This window comes from Vanacampus margaritifer, chromosome 11, assembly GCF_051991255.1.
Source record: "Vanacampus margaritifer isolate UIUO_Vmar chromosome 11, RoL_Vmar_1.0, whole genome shotgun sequence".
NCBI classification, from domain to species: domain Eukaryota; kingdom Metazoa; phylum Chordata; class Actinopteri; order Syngnathiformes; family Syngnathidae; genus Vanacampus; species Vanacampus margaritifer.
The window spans coordinates 23227897-23251643 of NC_135442.1; the positions used below are offsets into that span (position 1 = coordinate 23227897).

At 40.7% G+C, this 23747-nt stretch overlaps 1 protein-coding gene across 4 annotated transcripts in view; it reads right to left on the bottom strand.

Annotated features, from left to right (window-relative positions):
* Positions 1 to 23747, bottom strand: part of LOC144060277 (arginine and glutamate-rich protein 1-B-like) — a 31715-nt gene that overhangs the window by 2539 nt on the left and 5429 nt on the right. The window contains exons 2-4 of one of the 4 annotated variants that reach the window (XM_077579648.1): positions 22343 to 22568; positions 18545 to 18636; positions 18021 to 18104 (exon numbers count right to left, since the gene is read on the bottom strand). In XM_077579648.1, the coding sequence (XP_077435774.1) occupies positions 18021 to 18104; positions 18545 to 18636; positions 22343 to 22568 (402 nt within the window). Of the gene's footprint in view, positions 1 to 18020; positions 18105 to 18540; positions 18637 to 21672; positions 22569 to 23747 lie in introns of those variants that run through there. The other 3 variants (XM_077579649.1, XM_077579647.1, XM_077579646.1) reach the window with 3 other exon arrangements.

The window sequence follows — 23747 nt, forward strand, 5'->3', positions numbered from 1 at the left end:
TTTGAGAAAAATGGGTTTAAAGTTTTGGTACTTGCATCTTTCAAATGTCCATAGCAACCACTAACTACCCTTAGGAAAAAGATATTGACCCCAAATTTTCAGTAAATGTCAAAATATCACTCGAAAGTCAATTCCAATAGCAAGTAAGGAACTCCTCTAAGATTTGAACTCTTTACAAGTTTTGGAAGTTTGACCTCTTAACAGATGACATTCGCCTCAACTAGTTTACAATTTATCATCTGAGGCATCAACCAAAGTTTGGTTACTTTATTGTTGCTTCTTGTGGTATTTTCCTTCTTAAATTATGTCATATTACCGCAGTGGGAAATTTGATTTAATCCTGTGTGAATTAAAAGATTATTTGCCATTTGGTGTAGCTTTGACAAGTAAGTTTATCATGGATAAATTTATGGATGCTATGTCTCAAATGCTTTTGGTCAGTCGCAAAGAAAATGAAAATGTTATGATGGTTAAACAGAGTTTTGTCCTGCATCTTGTCAGTGGACATGCCTTAGTGTGTTAAAGATGTGTTAATTTGAATTAAAAGTAGAAATCGATTCATTGAGAAAGAGATGCCGTAATTGAAGATTATCTCCGTTTGGATTACAAAGCACAGTAACCAGACCGACAACATCCCCTGCTACAGGGTATGATGGCGTGTTATGACGTGCACCTGTTCACTTTTGTGCTCAATGGTCACATTATGTTTTACTTTGACTTTTTTTTGGTTGCTATGTCCATCCATCAACCCATCATCAGAACCGCTTATCCTCACAACATTTATATAAACCATTTGTGAATGACGTTTGAGGCAGGGAAATTCGGGTTGTTTTCCTCACAACATTTATATAAACCATTTGTGAATGACGTTTGAGGCGGGGAAATTCGGGTTGTTTTTAGTAAACAGGTGCCCAAGACGCGGCGCTCGCTAGCAGCAATGCGAAAAACACTCCCTAGTTACGATGGTACTGTCTAATAATTGCTTATTTTCATACACTTCAATTACATTTTTGACCTATGTGCTGCTGGGATATGAAACTAGAGACCTCAATGAGGCTATTTGTGGAGAAATGTCAAAATCGACATTTTTGTCCAAACAATCTATTTCTCAACACTCATATTTCCAACAGGCGGACGGACCCTTTTGCCGGAGCAGGTTACATATACTTAATAATAATACTCTTTTTTTAAATCCCTGCCTGACATGAAATCAGACTACATTGTAGATCAAAATCAGAATCAGTTTTATTGGTCAAGTATGTAAAACACTAGTCTGGAACCCAAACTCATGACTGTAATCAGCGGATGAGTCTGGTCACTGTTGGCATCAAGCACATTTCTGAGGCAGGGAAAATTATTCTCCAGTATTATGAGCTATACGAGTATTGCAGTAACAAGCAACTACGACAAAGACATGACATGAGAATAGAGAATCTTTAAATCAACTAGACTAAGTGCAATTTCTGCAGAAATTGCGTGGGAATGCTGGAAGCTGAATGTTAATAGCTGAATGCTAAGCTGAATGCGTATGAAGGAAATTAAAAGATAAATTATGTGAAGATGACAAATTTTTAATTGCAGTTAAATGACAAACGGATAAAAATAACTTGAAACACAATCTGTCTAAGGTGGGGTTTAATCATTTCAGAGAAATTATAATCCATTTCCTAATATGATAGTATGTTGATATCGAACCTTCGAATGTAGTAAAATGTGGTCTAAAGCGGGGTTTGAACCCACGTTCTCCATGGTGGGAGTAAACATGCACATTAGCGTTATTCATACCCGCTAGTAATGTATACAAGCAATCACGGCAATTTTTCGCTACTCTTATTGACCAATCAGAGACATTCACGGCAAAATAACGCTCACAGGAGGCTTGCCGGTTATGGCAAAATAACCACTGCCTAAACAATCACAGGGGGAACATTTTTTCAACAATACACTTGCCTGCGATGTACAGAGCATGACGCCACAGACTGACTGCTACCGAATCTTTTTTTTTTGCCTCTACAACACGAGGATCAACCACACAGGAGAAAATAATGGAATTGACTTCTGAAGGTTTGTGTTTAGTAAATGTGTTTTATGTGCTTTAAGCAGTTATGTTACAATTAGACCTCGCAGGATAAACACTACCTGGCCTGTTTTTATTTCCATTTCATTCCGTTACGGTTGCTATATTTGCACTTTGTTTGCATTTCAATTGTGGTAAAAATATTGTGCTGCAATAAAAGTTCTATTATTCCAAAGGACCAATCACAAATCTATTGTTCCGTAATTATTACCAATATCGTCAAAAATATCGTCACCGCAAATTTCTTTGAAATATTGTGATATTATTTTTAGGCAATATCACCCACCCCTAACGGGTACTATAATTTTTGTCCAGGCCTGTTTCATTAATTTGTCTTTAACTCTTTCACTGCCAAAAACGTTAAATGACGTTTAGTAAAAACCTACGGAGGAGCGCCAAAGACGTTAAAAGACGTTCACCAAGTTGTTGTTGTTTTTTTGGGGGGGGAAACGGGCGGAGGAAAGCCTTGGCCAGCTGTGCTGAAAGTATCAAGCAGGTCGAGTTAGTATAATGCCTATTTTTGGCCCCTAGAGGGCAGCGATGACTCTCTTTGGACAAGATTGGGTAGGCGTCAGTAGAAGACGTGAGGCGGAGCTAGAGTGTTGAGGGGACAATGGCTGAGGAAGCCATAATGGCGACCGGTTGCAAGCAGCTCACGCTTGAGCATTTTTTTCAAACACGAAAAGCATCGACCAATGCTAAAGAGCACATTGACGACGACGATGATGATGATGATGACTCCGAGGTTGACGCCGAAGTTGGAAGCGTTGGCGCGGCGGCTATGACCCCGTCATAAGGCCTCACCGGCTAGCGATACTAACGCCGGAAAACGCGGAGCACAACCGAGCACGCTCAGGCGGACGTTCAATCGGACAACGAAGAGTGCCCCGAGTCCAATGCATATTCATCGGAGGAGTGGGTACAGTCTGATCACGGAGAAGACACTGGTTATGGACTACGATGCCACCATGAATGGAGCGGATAAGATGGATCAACCACCCGGTATAGGAACTGAAGGACATGAGGAAGCCAGACGTAACACCACCGTAATGTCACCGTATCATGATCCTGAGTAGACTTGATGGCAACATGGCCAAGCACACACTGCGGTATATACTTGCTATTCCCCGGAAAAAAAAGTCAGCAAAAAAGTGTAGCGTCTGCAATCGCAGTGAAACTAATCTGTTGTGCAAATCCTGCTGCGTCTACTTGCACGCAGGGGAGTGTTACAAAAAGAAAAACTGTATTTGAAACATCCACACAATTGTAAATAGTACCACGGTTGCACACATTTGTAAATAGTTTGCGAAATTGTTTTGTCAAATTGTTACACTGTTGAATGTAAATAAACGTATTTTGCTATCAAAAAACACTTTTTCATTGTTGGTGGTAGAGTTTTACAGAAGTAAAGCACTATTTAGGTGTTTGTGGAATCATTCATGGGAAAAAAAAAGGTCTCAAATTCACTAGAGTGCATGAAATAATATCGTTTCACAAAAAGCTTGATTTCTCCATTTTTTGTTTCAAAACAGAGCATTTGGGTGAAACTAACCATTTTCTATTGTTGATTACTGAAAAACGGAATAAGGTAGAAACAAACTTTTGAAAGATGAGAGTCCAATCTTTCATTTGGTAGTATGTGTGTTTCCATAGTCCAAACAAAAATTTTCTGTGGACCTTGAAAGATCAGTCAAAATGCTTAAATCGGCTGGCACTGACGGCATCCCTTTTCTGAAAACGTCTGGCAGTCAAAGAGTTAATAATTATGTTGAACGACAATTAAAAAGCAATGGCTGATTTTATTTATTTATTTATTTAGTTACTAGTTTCAAGTGATTTCAGTGACCTTTGTGGGGTTTTCTTTCATTAACAGAGGGCTACCAACAATATTTTAATTAAGTTAAGATAATCAAGTTTTTCTCATTCACAATTTTTCTGTTTCTGCTGTGGGACAATGGAGCAAGAAATGTTGACGCTTCTTTGGAGAAAATAAATCCTTATACTTGGGTCTGAAAAGTCAGTAATCCTAGCAACAAAGTCATGTGGAAACATTGGGAGCAGAATAGAAGGGAATATGTAATTTGATTGGTTGGAAGAATCATGTGTGTTGCTGGATCTGCTAGAAGCAAAGACAAAGCAGAAAAGCACGACAGTTCAATGTTGCCTATTGAAGGCAGCTAAAAACAGTCAATACATTTTACTTTCTTTCTCATTTTCGATGACTGAAAACGGTACTTTTGTTCTCACTCTTGTTTTTTTATTTAAATTTTTTTTTTTGGGCGGTAATAGTTGTTGACTATTGGTTATTTAACAATCAAATCTATTTTTTTTAATCAATTTAACAATTACCTTCAATATAAAAACCAAAAAAGTTACAAAACAACTCATGATTATAAAAGGAACCCCGACTGTAATGACATGTTTGCTCTATATTATTTATTTGGTTGTTACTAATATAATTATCCTCTCCTGATCGCATGATGTTTCTCTAGGAATATTAACCCTTTAAAGTTGCAATATGGAACTTTTTTCCCCAAAATAACTTTTTTTTATTTGACCACTTAGGAGTGAAATGCCTTCTAATTAGCACATTAGCTGTTCACAATGGGTACTCCTGCAAGCCTATGGCCAAATAGTTTTCAGACTAGATTCGGGTTAGAATTTCCCAGCCCTGTCTGCGGATGTGACGTAATGTGCGTAGTGTGTATGTGAAGAACGGTATGTGTAGTTTCATTTTTCCTCAGCAGGTGGCAGTAGCGATTTGAAATGAAATATTCTACATTTAGTAGCGTTAATATATTAAAAAATAAACTGAACTCTCAATCCCACGGACAAATTAATCTACAAAAACCGAGAGGCAGCCGGTAAGACTGCGATTCAAGACATTTACAGTTTGATTCAGCAAGTTGTAGCTATTCTTTATCTTCGATAAAACGCAATGTGGTGGGATTGTATGTCAAATGTGTGAGTGACATTTGGTTGAGCCCATTCATTGGTTTTCAATTTTAAAATGTTCATTTATGGAAATATTAATCACAGGATCAATTTAATTGAAATGTGTGATTTTTTAAATTTTATTATATTAACTCTTTCACTGCCACTGACGTTTAAAGACGTCAAGTAAAAACCTACGGATCACTGCCAATGACGTCAAAAGACGTCATCCAATGATTTTTTTTTGAAACGGGTAGAGCATGTCTGGTGAAAGTTTCCAGTCTGTCTGTTGTGCCTAATGACTATTTTTGGCCCCTAGAGGGCAGCGATGACTCTCTTTTGACAAGATCGGGTGGGCGTCAGAGGCGGAGCTAGAGCGTCGAGCAGGAGATGAGAATGGAAGACAAAGGAAAAATGGCGGCCGGTCGCGAGGAGCTCACGCCCGAGACGTTTTTTTTCAAAGACCAAAAGCATCGCTGAAAGAGCACATTGTTGACGACGATGATCATCATCGATGATGAAGATGAGGGTGGTGACTCCGTGGTTGAGAAGCATTGACGCGGCAGTAGAAGACGTTAGATGGAGCTAGATGGAGGAGGGAACGGGCAATGGCGAGCGTTTGCAAGCAGCTCTACACTTACAAGACGAAAGGCATCGACCAACGCTAAAATAGTACATTGATGACGACGATGATCATCCTCGATGATGATGATGAAGGTGAATCCGAGCTTGACGGCGAAATTGGAACCGCTGACGCGGCGGCTATGACGGTGTCGTAACGCGGAACACAACCGAGCACGCACAGGCGGACGTTCGATCGGACGACGGAGAGTGCCCCGAGTCCAATGCATATTCATCGGAGGAAGTGTGTACAGTCTGCTACTTGCTTTTTATTCCCCGGAAAAAAAGGCCGTCAAGAAAGTGTAACGTTTGCACGCAAAACGGACCAATGTGAAAGTGAAAGTAAACTGTTGTGCGAGTCCTGGCGTCTCCTTGCACGCAGGAGAGCGTTACAAAAGGAAAAACTGTATTTGAAACATCCACATAATTGTAAGTAGTACCACAGTTGCACACATTTGTAAATAGTTTGCGAAATTGTTTTGTCAAATTGTTACACTGTTGAATGGAAATAAACGTATTTTGCAATCAAAAAACACTTTTTCATTGTTGGTGAAAGCGTTTTACAGAAGTAAAGCACTATTTAGGTGTTTGTGGCATCATTCATGGACAAAAAAAAGTGTATAATTCACCAGAGTGCATGAAATAACATCGTTTCACAAAAAGCTCTTTTTCTCCGTTTTTTGTTTCAAAAGAGAGAATTTCGGTGAAAGTAACCATTTTCTATTGTTGATTACTGAAGAACGGAATAAGGTAGAAACAAACTTTTTTTTCTGATGAAAGCTGAGAGTCCAATCTTTCATTTGGTAGTATGTGTGTTTCCATAGTCCAAACACAACATTTTCTGTGGACCTTGAAAGATCACTCAAAATGCTTAAATCGGCTGGCACTGGGAACAACCCGTTTCTGAAAACGTCTGGCAGTGAAAGGGTTAATAACTCCTGAGAATCAGTCAGCCATAAATGCTCGAATAAAATTCCAGGACATGCTACGGGGGCCACGTCACCCTCACTTGTATATCCTGATGCATTTCATCAGGTAAGAGACCGAGAATTTGTAAAAACAAAACAAAAAGACGTGTCCTCTTTCCCAGGATTAAAGGTAGAAGATTGCTAGTGCACTCCTGGCTCTAATGTTAAAAACACGGTAATGCGCTCCCGGCTATAATCGGTCAATCAAATGTTTCAACGCGTACGGCTCCGATGAGTGTTGATCTAAACCTTCCGCATACATCTTCTTTACACAAGTGACGTTAGACAAAGCTGGGGATGATATTTATCAGTAACAAAATAACATTCAGTGTAAACAATAGCTGCTTACGCTGAAAAGTCGCCACACTAGATAAAGCAGACTCGCGTTTCCGTCACGTCGAATACTATTAATAGTGTCTAGAAAGCAGTTCTTCGCCACTGCTTCCGTCTACTTTACTGCCATTTAGGGCACTGGTTCTTAGCCCCGAGTACCCCTATCCAGCCTATTTTCCATGTCTCCTACAGCCAACACAGCTGAGGAACCTTATCAGGCTTAATGCAGAGCTTGCTGATTAGCTAATCGTTTTAAACACCTGTGTTGGCTGTGGCAGACATGAAAAACAGGCTGGTACTAGAGGACCGCGGTTGAGAACCACTGATTTAGGACATGAGACAAACGGGATAGGAGAGATTAAGCACCGACAGTAACAGCAACGGATTACAAAGACATGGTTCAGATCGGATCATGGATTTGAGTCACGGATCAAATCAAACTGTCCTGGGTCGTCCCTGGGGCCTTCCGCCGGTGGGACATGCCCGGAACACCTCTCCATGGAGGTGTCCAGGAGGCATCTGAACCAGATGCCCGAGCCACCTCAACTAGCTCCTCTACACACGGAGGAGTAGCGGCTCGACCCTGAGTCCATCCCGGATGACCGAGCTTCTCACCCTGCAGAGGAAACTCATTTCGGCCGCTTGTCTCCGGGATCTTGTACTTTTGGTCACAACCCACAGCTTGTGACCATAGGTGAGGGTAGGAACATGAGGGTAGGAACATAGATCGACCGGTAAATCGAGAGCTTCGCCTTTTGGCTCAGCTCCTTCTTCACCACAACAGACCGATACAGAGCCCACATCACTGCAGCCGCTGCACCGATCTGTATGTCGATCTCCCGCTCCCTCCTGCCCTCACTCGTGAACAAGGCCCCAAGATACTTGAACTCCTCCACTTGCAAGCAAGCGTCTGTTTGAATTAAACAGCGAGGGTGAGTGTCCGCCAAGCTTCTCGCTGGCGTTTCACCGTGTGAGTTTGTACCGGTTGGTCGCATTCTCGCAGCAGCTTAATTGCACACACACCGGAGGAGACGGGCTTCGCTTGGTGTACAGCATTTCAGTGGGCTGAGAAAAGACTGCCGAGTACTGCAGTACAGGTCAGCCACTCTTTTTCCTGCAGCGTATTCCCTTTTTTCTTTGATTAGAGCCACTCGAACGCTTCCATTTTTTCACTAGCATCCCGGTGGCCGTGCTAAATACTTTAGCTAATGCTAGCAGTATTGCTATCAACCCGGAAACACAACACTTACCGCTATCTCTGAGTGGCTACGGAGCTGTACAGGACGCTGTGTGTGACTTTGCAGTCCGTTCCCGAAGCTGATTGGCTGGTACAAAGAAATGTGTTTATTTTTAAATGTTGGTGAATATGTGAATATGCAGATTTTAAGTGCGTAGCACCGTGTCCCAATCAAAATATAAACGCGTCACAATACCCGCATTGCTTGCATCCGTGCCCGCCCGTGTGAACTACGTTGACTAGTGTGCAATCTCACCGCCAGAAAATGCTCACCCCTCGTTTGGTGTTTAATGTACCATTAGACAACATGTCTGCGGTGTGGGCGCATTTCAATTTATATTGTGCTTTGTTAAAATGTCAGTGCTAAATAAATATTTTATAAAAATATTATAATTTTAATTATAATAAATGCAATGATAGTAAAAATTGGCATTAATTTTTTCTGCGTTTCGGTTTTCGGCCAAGTATTTCTCATTTTCCATTTCCAGTTTCGGCCAAAAAAATTCATTTCTGTGCATCTCTGATGCTAATGCAACAAAAGTAAAAGAAAAGAAAAGCAAGACGAGAAGAAGTCTGTAGTTGCTACAAGGATTACAGCACCAAAATGCACAACAGACCATGCTTGTACCTTTGGCTCCAATGCGACGCACAATTCTAGTTTAGGTAAGACATTTGAAATGCAAAAACAAAAGCTTTTCCGTAGTGGAAGTTTCATCCAACCAGAACTTGCAGCTGTCTTAACAGTGCATGTATTTTTCACAAGATAGATCCGCGATCTGCTCGCATTAAAGTAGCACTTAGGAACTTTTCAAACTTAAAATATTTTCATAACTCTTCTGATGAACAGGGTTCTTGCAGGAATCACTAAGTTAAATTACTTTTTCAGACAGTTAAGAGAATAATTTTAGACCCGACTTTAAGTCATAGCGAGCTGGTGCTTTCCGGCTTTCGCGTGTAACTTGAGGGCCTTCACGCCCAAAGTCCCCAACTTTATTTTTAATTTTTTTTAGTATATTTTGCAACAAGTCGAGTGCCTTTTGCTTGCTCTTCCAATCAGCTGGAAAACTCATTACTTTTAACATTCACCCATTTTACAGAAACATATTGTCGACACTCCCCATTCTGACTAACTGCATTAACTCGGTGGAGATGAAAACTTGAAAGGTACGGTATGCGGTAGTGGACACATTGAGCCACCTAAATATGATGCTACAGTCACACCAAAAGCAAAGGGGGCGTTTCGCCTCACTTTACTCACTAGCGTTTCACTGTCAGAGTGTACACGGGCACGTCATTTGCGCACACCCTAGAGTGGGGCTTTGCAGATTAAAGAAAAGTTTCAACATTGCAATCAAGTGGCCGACACTATGCTATAATGCTGTAGCTAATGCAGGGTTCTACGTTAAGCCTTTTCGGGTGGTGGCCATGAGAGAACCAGCACTGGCCCTGTATATCGCTAGCCTTGGGCCAATACCTCACATCACAATTGGTCAATTTAACATTTTTCAAATCAATACTATTGATCGTCCTCACGCGTGTATTTTTTTTATGTTTATTTATTTATTTTAGAAACGATTCACCAATCTCGAGTGTTGAAAATCGCTTGCTTTCTTTGATGATGCAATGCCAATGATTGAACAAACATTGCATGCCAATGATTGAACAAACATTGCGTTTTTGAGGATGGCGGCAAACAGCACATCACCAGAACTCGCCTTCATCACCGCAAACACGACACCACTTGGAAAAAAAAAAAAAGACACTGAAGGTATATTTTGTTTGGAATGAAAAAAATCGGTATCTGCAAAAATATGGATCAGCAGGTCACACTTTTTTCACAAGATCGGGAATCGGTGATCGGCCAGAAAATTGTGATTAACCTATATTAAAGTGTTGATTTCATCACATTTATTGATACATTTCTAGGGCCATTTATATTTTTACCGGTGTCCAGACACCCTGTACAATACACATTAAAATGAATTAAAACTAAATACGTAAACAAAAGTAAAATATCTAGTGGCATATAAGTCACATTAAAAATATGTGGTTGTACAAGTTTTTTTCAAGGCAAGTCCAAATAATTAAATTCAATACAAAAGCGTACCTAAAGTCGCTCCTTAACCCGTTTCCACACAAACTACAGTGTCTCCCCGTCTGAACACATAATGGCACACTGGGTCGGACCCACATAATGACGTACTTCATAGACAGCCGAAGAAGAGAGCCGCAAAAGTATTCTTTAGCATCATGTGCTAACTTCGAATCGAAGCGGTTAACTCTTTCACTGCCAGACGTTTTCAGAAACGGGTTGTCGCCAGTGCCAGCCGATTTAAGCATTTTGACTGATCTTTCAAGGTCCACAGAAAATGTTGTGTTTGGACTATGTAAACACACATACTACCAAATGAAAGATTGGACTTTCATCTTTCATCAGAAAAAAAAGTTTGTTTCTACCTTATTCCGTTCTTCAGTAATCAACAATAGAAAATGGTTACTTTCACCGAAATTCTGTTTTGAAACAAAAAGCGGAGAAAAAGAGCTTTTTGTGAAACGATGTTATTTCATGCACTCTAGTGAATTGTACACTTCTTTTTGTCCATGAATGATGCCACAAACACCTAAATAGTGCTTTACTTCTGTAAAACGCTTTCACCAACAATGAAAAAGTGTTTTTAGTTTGCAAAATACGTTTATTTCCATTCAACAGTGTAACAATTTGACAAAACAATTTCGCAAACTATTTACAAATGTGTGCAACTGTGGTACTACTTACAATTATGTGGATGTTTCAAATACAGTTTTTCTTTTTATAACGCTCTCCTGCGTGCAAGGAGAGGGACCAGGATTCGCACAACAGATTAGTTTCACTTTCGCTTTGTCTGTTTCGCGTGCAGACGTTATACTTTCTTGACGGCCTTTTTTTCCGGGGAATAAATAGCAAGTAGCAGACTGTACACACTCCTCCGATGAATACGCATTGGACTCGGGGCACTCTTCGTCGTCCGATTGAACGTCCGCCTGAGCGTTGTGCTCCGTGTTTTCCGGTGTCAGCATCGCTAGCCCGTGAACCTTTATAACGGCGTCATAGCCGCCGCGTCAGCGCTTCCAACTTCGCCGTCAACCTCGGAGTCACCATCATTATCATCGATGATGATCATCGTCGTCATCAATGTGCTCTTTATCGTTGGTCGATGTCTTTGAAAAAAACGGCTCGACCGTGAGCTGCTTGCAAGCGGCCGCCATTATGGCTTCTTCAGCCATTGTCCCCTCAACACTCTAGCCCCGCCTCACGTCTTCTACTGACGCCCACCCAATCTTGTCAAAAAAGAGTCATCGCTGCCCTCTAGGGGCCAAAAATAGTCATTAGGGTCAATAGACCTGCTTGAAACTTTCACCACAGCTGCGGAAGGCTTGCCTGCACCCGTTTTAAAAAAAAAAATTAAAAAAATTGGATGACGTCTTTTAACGTCATTGGCGGCCCTCCGTAGGTTTTTACTTGACGTCTTTTAACATCAGTGGCAGTGAAAGAGTTAATAATGAATAAAGACAAATAAAGAGTAATTGCTGAGAATACTGCCAAATTATCAAACTCAATGTCCGCTACAGGCAGAGACAGCGACCCCCACCCAATTAAAACAATTTGCGGCGATCGAAGGCTATAATCTGCCGTGATCCGAACGCAAAAAGCCAGATGCTATGCTAACCCCCTACTACAATACAAACGCACCCCCTACAATGCACCCCTTTGCTTTTGGTGTGGACGTTTTTCAGCACGCAAACAGTAGAAAAGACAACAGGAACATTTTTTTTTCTGCATACAGTTCTCAGAATGGACGGAGCGGATATACAAATTTAACACTTGCAGGGTTTTTCCTGGCTTAAAATGAGGCAGAGGTGGTATCATCCTTACTATGATGGGTGATTACTGATACAGTCTTATTTTAAGGTATCGGAACTTGCGGCGGTGACCTTACCATTATCGGCTGCCCTCCTGCAGCCATTTTACGATCAGGGACTAGAAATGAGAAATTATGTGAATACAAAGTTGCCATAAATTTTTCCCTTTTTTGTGTGACTACAATCGTTAAAAATTCATCCACTAGTGCATATTAAATTGTAACTATAGTTCAGCGTACACTATTATGTTTATTACATATACTGTGTTTTTATGACTTAGGCGATGGCTGGAGCGTGCCACCTCTGCCTCGCAACCAGGAAAAACGTGCGTGCGCAACGGTTGCTCCATGATCTGTTTCTTATTCGGTACATTAAAAGTTTGAAAAAAAAATTAAAAAAGAAAGCAGTTTATTCTTCGGTTGTTGCTTCAGGTCTCTCCGGTGAACTGCTGTTGATATAGCGCCTCCATAATGGCGCAACACTATTTATCGCTCAACACAGCGCTCCAGCTGTGTTGAGCGATATCAGTGGCTCAGGCTGGAGATGGCGAGCAAATTAGGTGGAGGTGGCCGCCTCTGAATTTTGTACACAGGAAAAACCCTGGACTTTGAGGAGGATGGTAGGAACACTGCCACACAAAAAAACTACAAATGCGCTGACTGCTTTATGGCATACATCACTTCCACCTTTCCCCATTCGTTACAAAGATGGAAGTAAATTTGAATGTCGACTCATGATTACTGCTTTGCTGGCAGAAGCTGCAAAACAACTGAAAAGTTGTGTCTGAGGAGACAAAAAAGGAAAAGGGAAGCTACCTGGATAAAAGGACAAGGAGGAAGTGGTGCCGGTTTGCAAAGCAGCGCTACACTTACAAGACGAAAGGCATCGACCAACACTAAAAGAGCACATTGATGACGACGATGATCATCGATGATGATGATGGTGAATCCGAGCTTGACGGCGAAAATGGAACCGCTGACGCGGCGGCTATGACGGTGTCATAACGCGCAGCACAACCGAGCACGCACAGGCGGACGTTCGATCGGACGACGGAGAGTGCCCTGAGTCCAATGCATATTCATCGGAGGAGTGTGTACAGTCTGCTACTTGCTATTTATTCCCCGGAAAAAAAGGCGGTCAAGAAAGTGTAACGTTTGCACGCGAAACGGACAAAGTGAAAGTAAACTGTTGTGCGAGTCCAGCGGCGTCTCCTTGCACGCAGGGGAGCGTTACAAAAAGAAAAACTGTATTTGAAACATCCACATAATTGTAAGTAGTACCACAGTTGCACACATTTGTAAATAGTTTACGAAATTGTTTTGTCAAATTGTTAGTGTTGAATGGAAATAAACGTATTTTGCAATCAAAAAACACTTTTTCATTGTTGGTGAAAGCGTTTTATAGAAGTAAAGCATTATTTAGGTGTTTGTGGCATCATTCATGGACAAAAAGAAGTGTAGAATTCACTAGAGTGCATGAAATAACATCGTTTCACAAAAAGCCCTTTTTCTCCGTTTTTTTGTTTCAAAACAGAGAATTTCGGTGAAAGTAACCATTTTCTATTGTTGATTACTGAAGAACGGAATAAGGTAGAAACAAACTTTTTTTTCTGATGAAAGATGAGAGTCCAATCTTTCGTTTGGAAGTATGTGTGTTTCCATAGTCCAAACACAACATTTTCTGTGGACCTTGAAAGATCAGTCAAAATGCTTAAATCGGCTGGCACTGGGAACAACCCGTTTCTGAAAACGTCTGGCAGTGAAAGAGTTAAACACCAAACGAGGGTTGAGCATTTTGGTGGTGCGATTGTACTTTATAGGCAATGTAATTCGCACAGGCGGGCATGGATGCGTGTGGCAGGACAAGCTGCGGCACGCTTAAAATCGGCACATTCACATATTCACCAACATTTAAAAATAAATAAATACATTTGTTCACACCAGCTAATCGGCTTCGGGAACGGACTGTAAAGTCACACACAGCGTCCTGTACAGGTCTGCCGCCACCCGGAGATAGCGATAAGTGTTTCCGTGTTTAAAACTGTTGACAGCAATGGTGCTAGCATTAGCTTAAGTATTTAGCACGACCACCAGGATGCCGGTGAAAATGTGGAAGCGTTCGAGTGGCTCTTATAAAAAGGGAAGGCGCTTCAGGAGAAAGAGTGGCTCACCTGTACTCAAGTACACGGCAGTTTTGTCTTTTTTCGATCCCCTTATTGTACACCAAGCGACGCCCCTCGCCTCCGGCGTGTGCAATGACCCCGGGAGCTGCTGCGACTGACCGGTGAAAAGCCAGCGAGAATAGAGGCGTATTGGCCTGGCGTGGCCATTATTCAGACGCTTGCTTGCAGCGTTTTTTTGCTTGCATCACCACAACCTATTTCTGCCATATTCTTTCGGGTTTAATTTTATTTAAGACTTTAATCTTCAGTGGCCGAATATTCGGTGCATCACTAGAAATGAGGCATAACCATTTGTCCATATGGCACCGCCATAATCAACGTAAACTGAAAGTTCCTTAGTGTTGCTTTAAACTGCAACATATTTTTAATATTTAATACAGCAATCAGCAGTTCAGAACAGCTAATGCTGGAGCTACTTCATTTCTTTGTAAGCACTGGGCTCCTTTTTGAGGTACTTTAAATAACTAAAGGGCACATTTGAACAGTTTGTGCTCTGTCATATTTCCGTGAACAAACATGCTACGGAACAGCGTAGTTTTGTTTACAGCAGAGACATGAGAGAGCGGCCTTGGTTAACATGGTGTTGCGAATCAATTCTTTTGTTTTTTACAACGATGCCTATTTTAAGCAGTTTAAATACATTTTAAAGCGACTTTCAATGTATCGTTACATCCCTGCCAGATTTTAATCTACATTTAGTACAGAATGAGTGTACATTAGAGAGAAAATGTGAGCTTGTATATATTTGGATGCTTACAAGTATGTGATGTGTAGGATGCAGGCTTGGGGAGTAACGGAATACATGTAACGGCGTTACGTAATCAGGATAAAAAAACAAAAAAAAACTGTATTCCATTACAGTCACAGAGAAAAAAGTCATTTGAATACAGGTACAAATAGTAAAATGTGGGATTACAATATTAATGCATTTGTATGATACTTACATATAAAAATAGTTAAAAAATGTATCTATTTAAAACTGTAGAGAAGGACGCGCGCGCGCAACCTACGTGCACGTCATCGCCACAGCGCACGCCACTCAGGCACTTCAGAGACAAACCAAGAGCTGCTAAGCTAACATGGCCTTTAGTGAAAAAAATGCTTTCACAAGGTGGCAATTTCGCCATTATTTTACATATCTATCAGAAAAGAGGAGAAACATCACCCTGCAGTGCAAGTTATGAAGTTATGTCTTCCAGCTGCTGAAGCTGCTGTCGTCGTCCAAAGACTTACAGGTAAGATCGCTAATATTCGCTAAAGTTACTGCCCGTTAGGAAAGCTACCCATGAAAAGTATTTTGAAACTGTGTGGTTTCGAATTTAATATAAAGGGTTGGGAGGAATTTGTTAAACAATAGCGCCGCTTGTCGGCAATTAAGTTGGTGCCTGCCTGCTAGGCTGACCCAGTGTTGGTGTAGCATTGAGATATACAGTACTTAATCAACGACACAAATAACTCAAATGACCCCAATGATGAACACAAACTTTGGATTTTCGTTTCCCTTGCGGGTACTTTCAATAAACAACTGTAAACTACTGGTTAATTGATTTTCTCACTTTCTTTTACAAGGTTACATTATGTTTTCAACAAACAAAACAAAAGTTAGTCCTTTTATTGGTACAGTATTTAGTTTTTGTCTTTTAGCATATTTGGTTTTTGAGTAATCCAAAAGTAATTAAAAGTACTCAAATTACATTACTTTTTTAACATAGTACTTTGATTACATTACTGATGACATTTTTTATTTGGTAACTTGCAACTGTAACGGAATACATTTTAAAAGTAACCCTCCCAACCCTGGTAGCATGTACAAACATGCTATCATCATGATTTTGATTCAGTTTATGGGTGTGTTGTGCAAACCAAGTTGCACGTTTTAGATGTCTCCCTCCTCCAACAAAGATTCAAATGATCAGCTCATCAGCAAGCTCAGAGAAGCCTGACAACGATCCTCACCTGTGTTGGAGGAGGGAGACATCTAAAGGCCTCGAGACACCAATCAGACATTGGCCAAATGTGACAGACGCCTCGCGTTGGAAAAATGACAAGTACACACCGCAACAGACAGGCACAGACGCCAATTATTAAGTAAGTTATGCGTATGCGTGACAACTAATCCCCCTCTTACCATCGGCGGTGGTAGTTACTATTTCAAAAAAGGCAACCAGACAGCTCTTTCCAGGGCGCGGTATATAAACGTAAACAATGCATTCTCGCGATAAAATAAAAAAGTATAAAAGTAAATTGTAACTGATATACCATATAATGATGAATTAATCTTCTCTACATTACGTCTAAATGCGAAGGGTGATAATGTGCCAAACGAGTGAATTTTTAACATGGCTTAATGTTTATCAGCATTCGTCACGTCCTGTTCTTGCCCCGTGTGCTGATTTGTTAGCTAACAGCCAATCACAGTGATCAAATGCCCCGGCGCTCAAGACCAATTTAACATGTCAAATCTGCTAAAAACTCCCCACCAACACACCGCAACGGGATCCGACATTATGACGGTAATTTATACATTAACCAGACAGCCCGACGCTTTCCGACTCCTGACGTCGGATTGGTGTATCGAGGCCTTAATAAACGCAGGATATGGCTCTCCAAGACCAGGGTTGCCTATCCCTGCCTACCCTTTATTTAAGTATATTTGTTTGATCAGAAGAAAATGACACCTTCGGGCATCTGGAAATTGAACCCAAGGATAAACTTGTGCAAGTCCAAAAGGCTGTTCCTATGGAGCCCCTAAGGTGACATGGTAGGGAAAAAAATAATAATTTACGTTCCCTCGCAAAAAAATTGTGTTCTCTTGCAAAGATCGCGTTACCTCACAAAAACGTTCGCGTTCTCGCAAAGATTGCGTTACCTCGCAAAAACGTTTGCGTTCCCTCACAAAGATTGCGTTCCCTCGCAAAAACGTTTGCGTTCCCTTGCTAAGATTGCTAGATAACGTACAAATTTTTTTGCGAGAGGATGCTTTTTTATTTTTTAATGAGTTGATGTACTTCCGGGTCATCTTCTGTGTAACCAAAACCAACGAGGATGAAGCGTGTAGTGTGCAAGCTCCATCGTCGTCGCTTCGGGAAAGCTTTTCCACTGCTGTACACACTCCATCGTCGTCACTTTTGGTCACACGGAAGATGACCCAGAAGTACATCACCTCGTTTTTTCTACAACAAAAAATTGGGTCCTCTGCACACAAAAAAAACTTTTGCATTCTCGCAATCATTGCGAACGGAATGCAAACATTTTTGCGCAGGAACGCAAAGTATTTTGCGCAGGAACACAAAGTATTTTTTTCTCCCTACCATGTACCTTTTGGGCTTCGTATGTTCCTCATATCTTGGCTGATTTGTTCCTATGATGTTATATAAAGAAGCAGTGCTTTTGAGGTGTACCTTCAAATACCTCCACTAGTGTGTAACACAAATGTTCATAAAACAGAAGCTTCCAAAGACCCATCATTTTCTATGTTTTCCCCTAATCTTTTAAAGGCATAGTAATCTTACTGTATGGAAACGTATGACTTTGAATAACTGTCTGAAAATAATCCTTCTCTTATTTATCAAATATCATTAATTTTGGCAATCCAAACTGACCTAAAACAGGAAAAGTTTAGTCTGATTCCATGTGAAAAAGTGGGGGAGCATGTGCCTTTTTATATAGTGTATGCTAACTTCTGGTTTCAATCATATTCGATGTGTGAAACTTTTAATTTATCTATGAGGACAATAAAATCTGAATCATTTTTTGATTAAAACATACCAGCTTTGCTTGGGCCTCCGCGATCTTACGGTTATTCTCCTCCAAGATTTTTTCAAGCTCCTCCCGCTTAGATTTTTCTTCCTCCTAGATGGGTGACACAATGTCATGTTAGCGCACAAACAGGCTACAGCTGCACCATACCTTGTACACTCTCATACGCCACACATACATGCACACGCTCATTTCATTTATTACACCACAGAGGAATTTTTTTCTCCCCCACTCTTTGCAGCCACCCTAAATTGTTCTAAATTTAGAGTGGGGGCACAAAGGGAACCCCTTCCCCTCCCGCTCCAGCTTTTATATTTCTAGAAAGAATAGGGTTTAGCCACATCAGGAGCATTCTGTAGTATTGTGAAATAATTAACACTTTAAAGAATTCAGTGGGGATCCACTCATCACACTCAAAAGAACAAGTATCAATGACAGACAATTTAGAAGAATACACAGTAAATGTCCTAAGCAAGAAAAATACATAAATAAAATAGGGAATAGTTTTGGCTCACCAATGCATGTATACCTACGTATTTTCCTTGCATGTGTACCTACACAACTGGTGAAAGCATTCCGCATATAACAGTAGTATATTTACTGTCTCGTCCGGACGGTGTGGCCCCTGCAGAGAGAGAAACGCTCCTGGGGTGGGTGTGTAGGTATGGGGAACTCTGTCAGACCACACCCACGGTACTCCTCTTTATAACTGATTTCTGCACTGCTGAGCCTGCAGCCACAGCTCACACTTCATATTACTGTACTGCTTTTCCATTTCTGTGCACCAGCACAGCCCCGGATGACAGCAGAGTGAAGGAGAGCACAGCACAACGAGGTGTTTGTGTGTGTTCAAGACGAACCGGACCACGGTAACACTTACAGAACAGGACAAGTCACAGCTGAGCTGAAAGGCTGCAGGCCAGCACAGGTCAAGTGCTAGTTAGGAAGGTGGTTACAAATAACAATATCAATATTTACAAACAGCCCTTTAGAGGAAGGAAGTCATGAGTAAAACAGTACATTTATTGTTCTTAACTCTTTAACCGCCAAAAACGTCAACTGACGTTAAGGACACGCCCACTGTATATCGCCAATAACGTCAATTGACGTCAACTAAGGTTTTTTTTCTTAAAGGGTTGTGAAAATCCCAAAACACCCGCTAACTATGGCCAGCAGATAGTAGCATTGTATCTCTTTTCAATGGGCAACACATGAAAACATGGCGGATCTTAGGAATTAGAACTATTTTAAGGATGACGTGAATGAACAAAGCGTTTGTCACATTAAATCTAATTCACAGAGCATCACTAAACAAAAAATATTAGTGTCAAAGTCACTGTAGTGCAGAAAAACTATTTTCCAATGGTGATTACTAAAGAACGGAATAAGGTAGAAACATACTTTTTTTTTCTAATGAAAGAATGGAATCCAATCTTTCATATGGTATCAACCATGTTTATGTAGTCATAGCACACAATATTCTGTTTGCCTGGCACTTGTCGGGGATGTTTTTTTGATAATGTTTGGCAGTAAAAGAGTTAAAAGGAAAAATAACTCATCTGTGTTATAAGTTATAAGAACTAAAAGCTAACTGTCATACAGGAAACAATTTATTAGTGTCAAATAGAACAGAACATTTTTAAAAGGACACAGACAGAACAAATATTCGGTTGAAAGAAAAAACAAAGGAATAATTACAAAAGAATACATGTGAGTACAGTGGTGGGAAATCTAGACCAAAAAAGCCTGCGGTGTGATCACTCAGGCTGACCTTGTTTTGAATAATATGTGGTTGTGTATGTGTGTTTGTGTGTGTGTGTGCGTGCGTACGTGCGTGAACTGAGTAAATCCAAGTAGCAAAGATAGCATAGCCTACAGCTCTCACAATAGATGTAGCCGACCATTCTGCTCCCTGCGCAAGAAGAGGTCATTAGGCTCATGATTTTTTTTCTGTAAAAGCAACACTCCGTAACACTGCATGTGGTGGTTGGACAGATTAGACATATAGCACCCGGGGCTTTTACCTTTAAACAAATTTTAAGATCTATATCATGATACTGCGTGTCTACTTCCTAATCATGGGCATTTTCCAAATACTGGTAACAAAGGAATTGTAATAATGTACAGTATCTTAACTGACACACTTTATTGCATATGCCAAAATAAATGTTAACTAATTTAGAAGATAAATGGATGATTATCTGATTTCCAATTCATGCCATTGTAGAATTATGTAAAATCATTTTTCAAGTACCGTAAAATCCTGTGTAATACGCACCCGTGTAGAAAAGACCCATGTTTTTAAGCCAATCTTGGTGCTTTAAAGTTTAGGGGGAAAAAACAAATAAAAATTGCAATGTTGAAACGTCCGCCTGTGAAAGCAGGTATGTATGTTAAGTCTATTTAAGGTACCATGGGTAAAAAACTGCCATATTAAAAACTCACCATTGAACGCTATTTAGTAATCCAAGACACTCAATCAAGTGCCGTGTCATGTTGAACAGCATAAAAAAATAGATTAGATTTTATTGTTGCATGTTGCTGTTGAGGGGTTGTAAGTAAAAACTGTCAAAATGAGTACGTTAATTAAAAGTTCCTTTGAAACAATGGTAGTTATTACAAAAACGGCCAGCAGGTGGAAGCAGACTATAAGAGTTCAACCAGAGCCATGTTGCAACAAACTGTTTCCCCCACTGTTTTAAACTGATTTGTGAATAATGATGAAACTTAGCTGTATTCTAATGTTAATTGCGGCAAAACGGAAACAGATACAAATGTACTTTTTTTCTCCTGATGAAAGAAGACACGTTTTTATAGCAATAGAACAATATTCAAAATTCAGTAAAACAGTCCGGAGCGAAGGGGGTTGCAAGTGAATATAAGTGGAGTGAATGAGTCAAATAAGTTGAACTTGTAATAAAAGTATATCCTTTTTCTTCTAATACAACCTTCTAGGTCCTGCCTAGGCACTGGTTAACGTCAAAACAAAGTGAACATTTGTCATTTCATATTAATTTCCATGTAGAATATGCCCTCTCCATTTGGGATCACATTTTGGGGGGGAAATGCCAATTATTCACGGGACTTTACGGTACTATAAATAAACCGTAATTTTTTTTTAATTGTTAAATAGGGAGTTTAAACCAGGTGCACATGAGGCGCCATCGGCTCTACCTGTGCATGGCACAGGAGCCAATGACACGGTGCTACTATCCACGGTAAATGTTCTCTTCATACACCTAATATAGCAGCGCCCTAGTGAGTATATTTTGGAGGCTCTAATGTAGGGCTTACACCATATTTCATGAGAAGCAGCACTCAGCTGTCTTTTTTTCCCGGCGTAGTATCAAAACATACAGCAGTATCTCTTCGGCTCAGAGGTCGCCATGTGAATGGTCACATGATCACAAACACGTGATGAACGCAACTACAAGGAGCTATGCTGACGCCGCCTAGTGTGCGCATAACAGCACCATCTGTGCTTCGTGTGTGCCGGGCTTTAGTAGGCGAGGTATGTAAACAGCTACATTTCTACACATTTAATAAACTGTATATTTTGGAGGCAAGATGTAATGACATTTGTATATGGTCCATTTTTCTAGCTCTCCTCCAATATATAAGATACGAATAATGCAAAAAACACAAAATGATTACACAAATCTCAATTTTAGCTTGTATGTTTAATTTCATGATGAAATTCAGCATCAAAGTAATGAAAGTAATGGTGTCTGTCTCTCCCTAGAATGCCAATTCAATGGAATTGTTAAGTCATGTTTCCACTTGGTAACTAAAGCTTGCCAGTGTGGTTCAGAACAGAAACCCTGATAAGACTTGTAATTCAAGTGTGTCATTTTTGTAGATGGATTGGTAAAAGATAGCTGTGGCATGTAAATAGCGTGATATCACAGCAGGATGACACGGTGAATTCTACACAATCAATGCAACAAGACAAAATATTAATATTTTTCTGTGTGCAGTTGTCTCTCTGATGACTGGGATGGTTAATTGATATTCATCATCAAAAATACCGTGATGAGGTCTGTGCCCCAGCAGCGCGGTGCCCAAAAATTGACAGCCTTCACATCTTTTGACATCAGAGAACAACTGAAGTGCAAAATATCAAACTGAACCACAATGTAGGGCTTGTTGGAAACAGTGCTCAACGGTCCCATTGGCAGTGAATGTTCTAACATAGGCCGGTTATACACAGAACAGGCCCTACAAATACACATTTTCCACCGAGTCTCAGATGGAGAGGGTGACTCAAGGGTAAACGGTTGGGGTAGTAAAGATAGACAAGGGGGTCTGCGTTCCAAACGACCGAGCGTTACCTCTCTGGCCTTTTGTGCTGCCAATTCAGCATGTCGCTGTTTTTCCAGCTCCTCCAGCAGCTGTCGCTCCATGATGCGCTTTGCCTCCTCGACGCGACGGAACACCTCACGCTCAATCTCATCCTTTCGCTTCTCTAACTCCTCTTCCACCCGCTTGGCCACCAGCTCCTCCACTCGTCGAGCTGTCTCCTCTTCGATAAGCTTTTCCTCAATCTCCTGCTGGCGACTAGTGGACAGAGAAGCGTTAGTGAAAATGACTAATTGATGACTTTATAAAGGTTACAATTTTGGCCATCATAAATCCCTAGTTTAGCTGCCAGCAGAGGTGGCAAATCCAGGTCTAGAAAGTAAAAACCCTGCCACAGTTTGGCTTTAGCCCCCGATGCTAGCTAGCTAGTTAGCGCCCTAAAAAGTAAACAAGCACCATGGGAGCTAGCTAAAAGGTAAACAAGCACCGTGGAAGCTAGCTAAGGAGCTAGCCACCTCTGGCTGCCAGAAAAGCAAGCAGTGGTTAGCAACAACTGAAGAGACACAAAAGCAGTAAAATAATGACAAACGTGAAATGTGTGAATCAGACCGCAGAAGCACCTAACGTATTTCACTTTAACTATTTTATCTTGCCACAAAAGTAGTACTGCAACTAACGATTATTTCTTATAACCTTTTGAAACATGTTTAGTGGAGGGTAGTCCTTAGATCAAGCAATCGGATTTATATTCCCAATATGTGTGTCTCTTTCCTGTATTAAATACCCTCTCTCTCCCGCTTCCGGTATCCATTTCAGCTGTCCTACCAATTAACCCATTTAGGCCAAGAGCACATTCCCGCATTTCTACCACTCGAGCAAGAAAAGTCTGGTGCACCGCCGGGCTAATACAACACTGCGGGAAAGCCTGAATGTATAGCTTTGCTTCTCGACATTTTTTTTTTTTCATACTCGCAATGCATTGTGGTTTATATCAACTTGTTGAGTGACCATCAATGTTCACCATTTTGCTGCTGTCGAGCACTGGATTACAAACGAGTTGAATTTGTAATTTATTTGTAAGGCTAGAAGATTAACCAAAATTTTATAGCGATTTTGGCTTCTCTGGATCATTACGATCGAAACGATTAATATGCAATTTGCTGCGGTGCATTTACAAGTTCCCTACATTGTGAAAGGACCCTCAATGCACCATGTAGCCTGTAGCTAGCCCGGAGCAAATCGGTGGGATTCTGCTGTCCCTAAGTGTCCTATAAGCTGTTTAATAGCACTACAGTTAAAGTTAACTGTAAAACTAAACGCACAATAAGGAGAATTACATCCAGTGTGTATTTAAATACAAAACATGCTTATTTCTAATTAAATTATTATCATTAGCATTATATTCGATGCAAATTGTCTAAAAACAAGTTCCTTTTT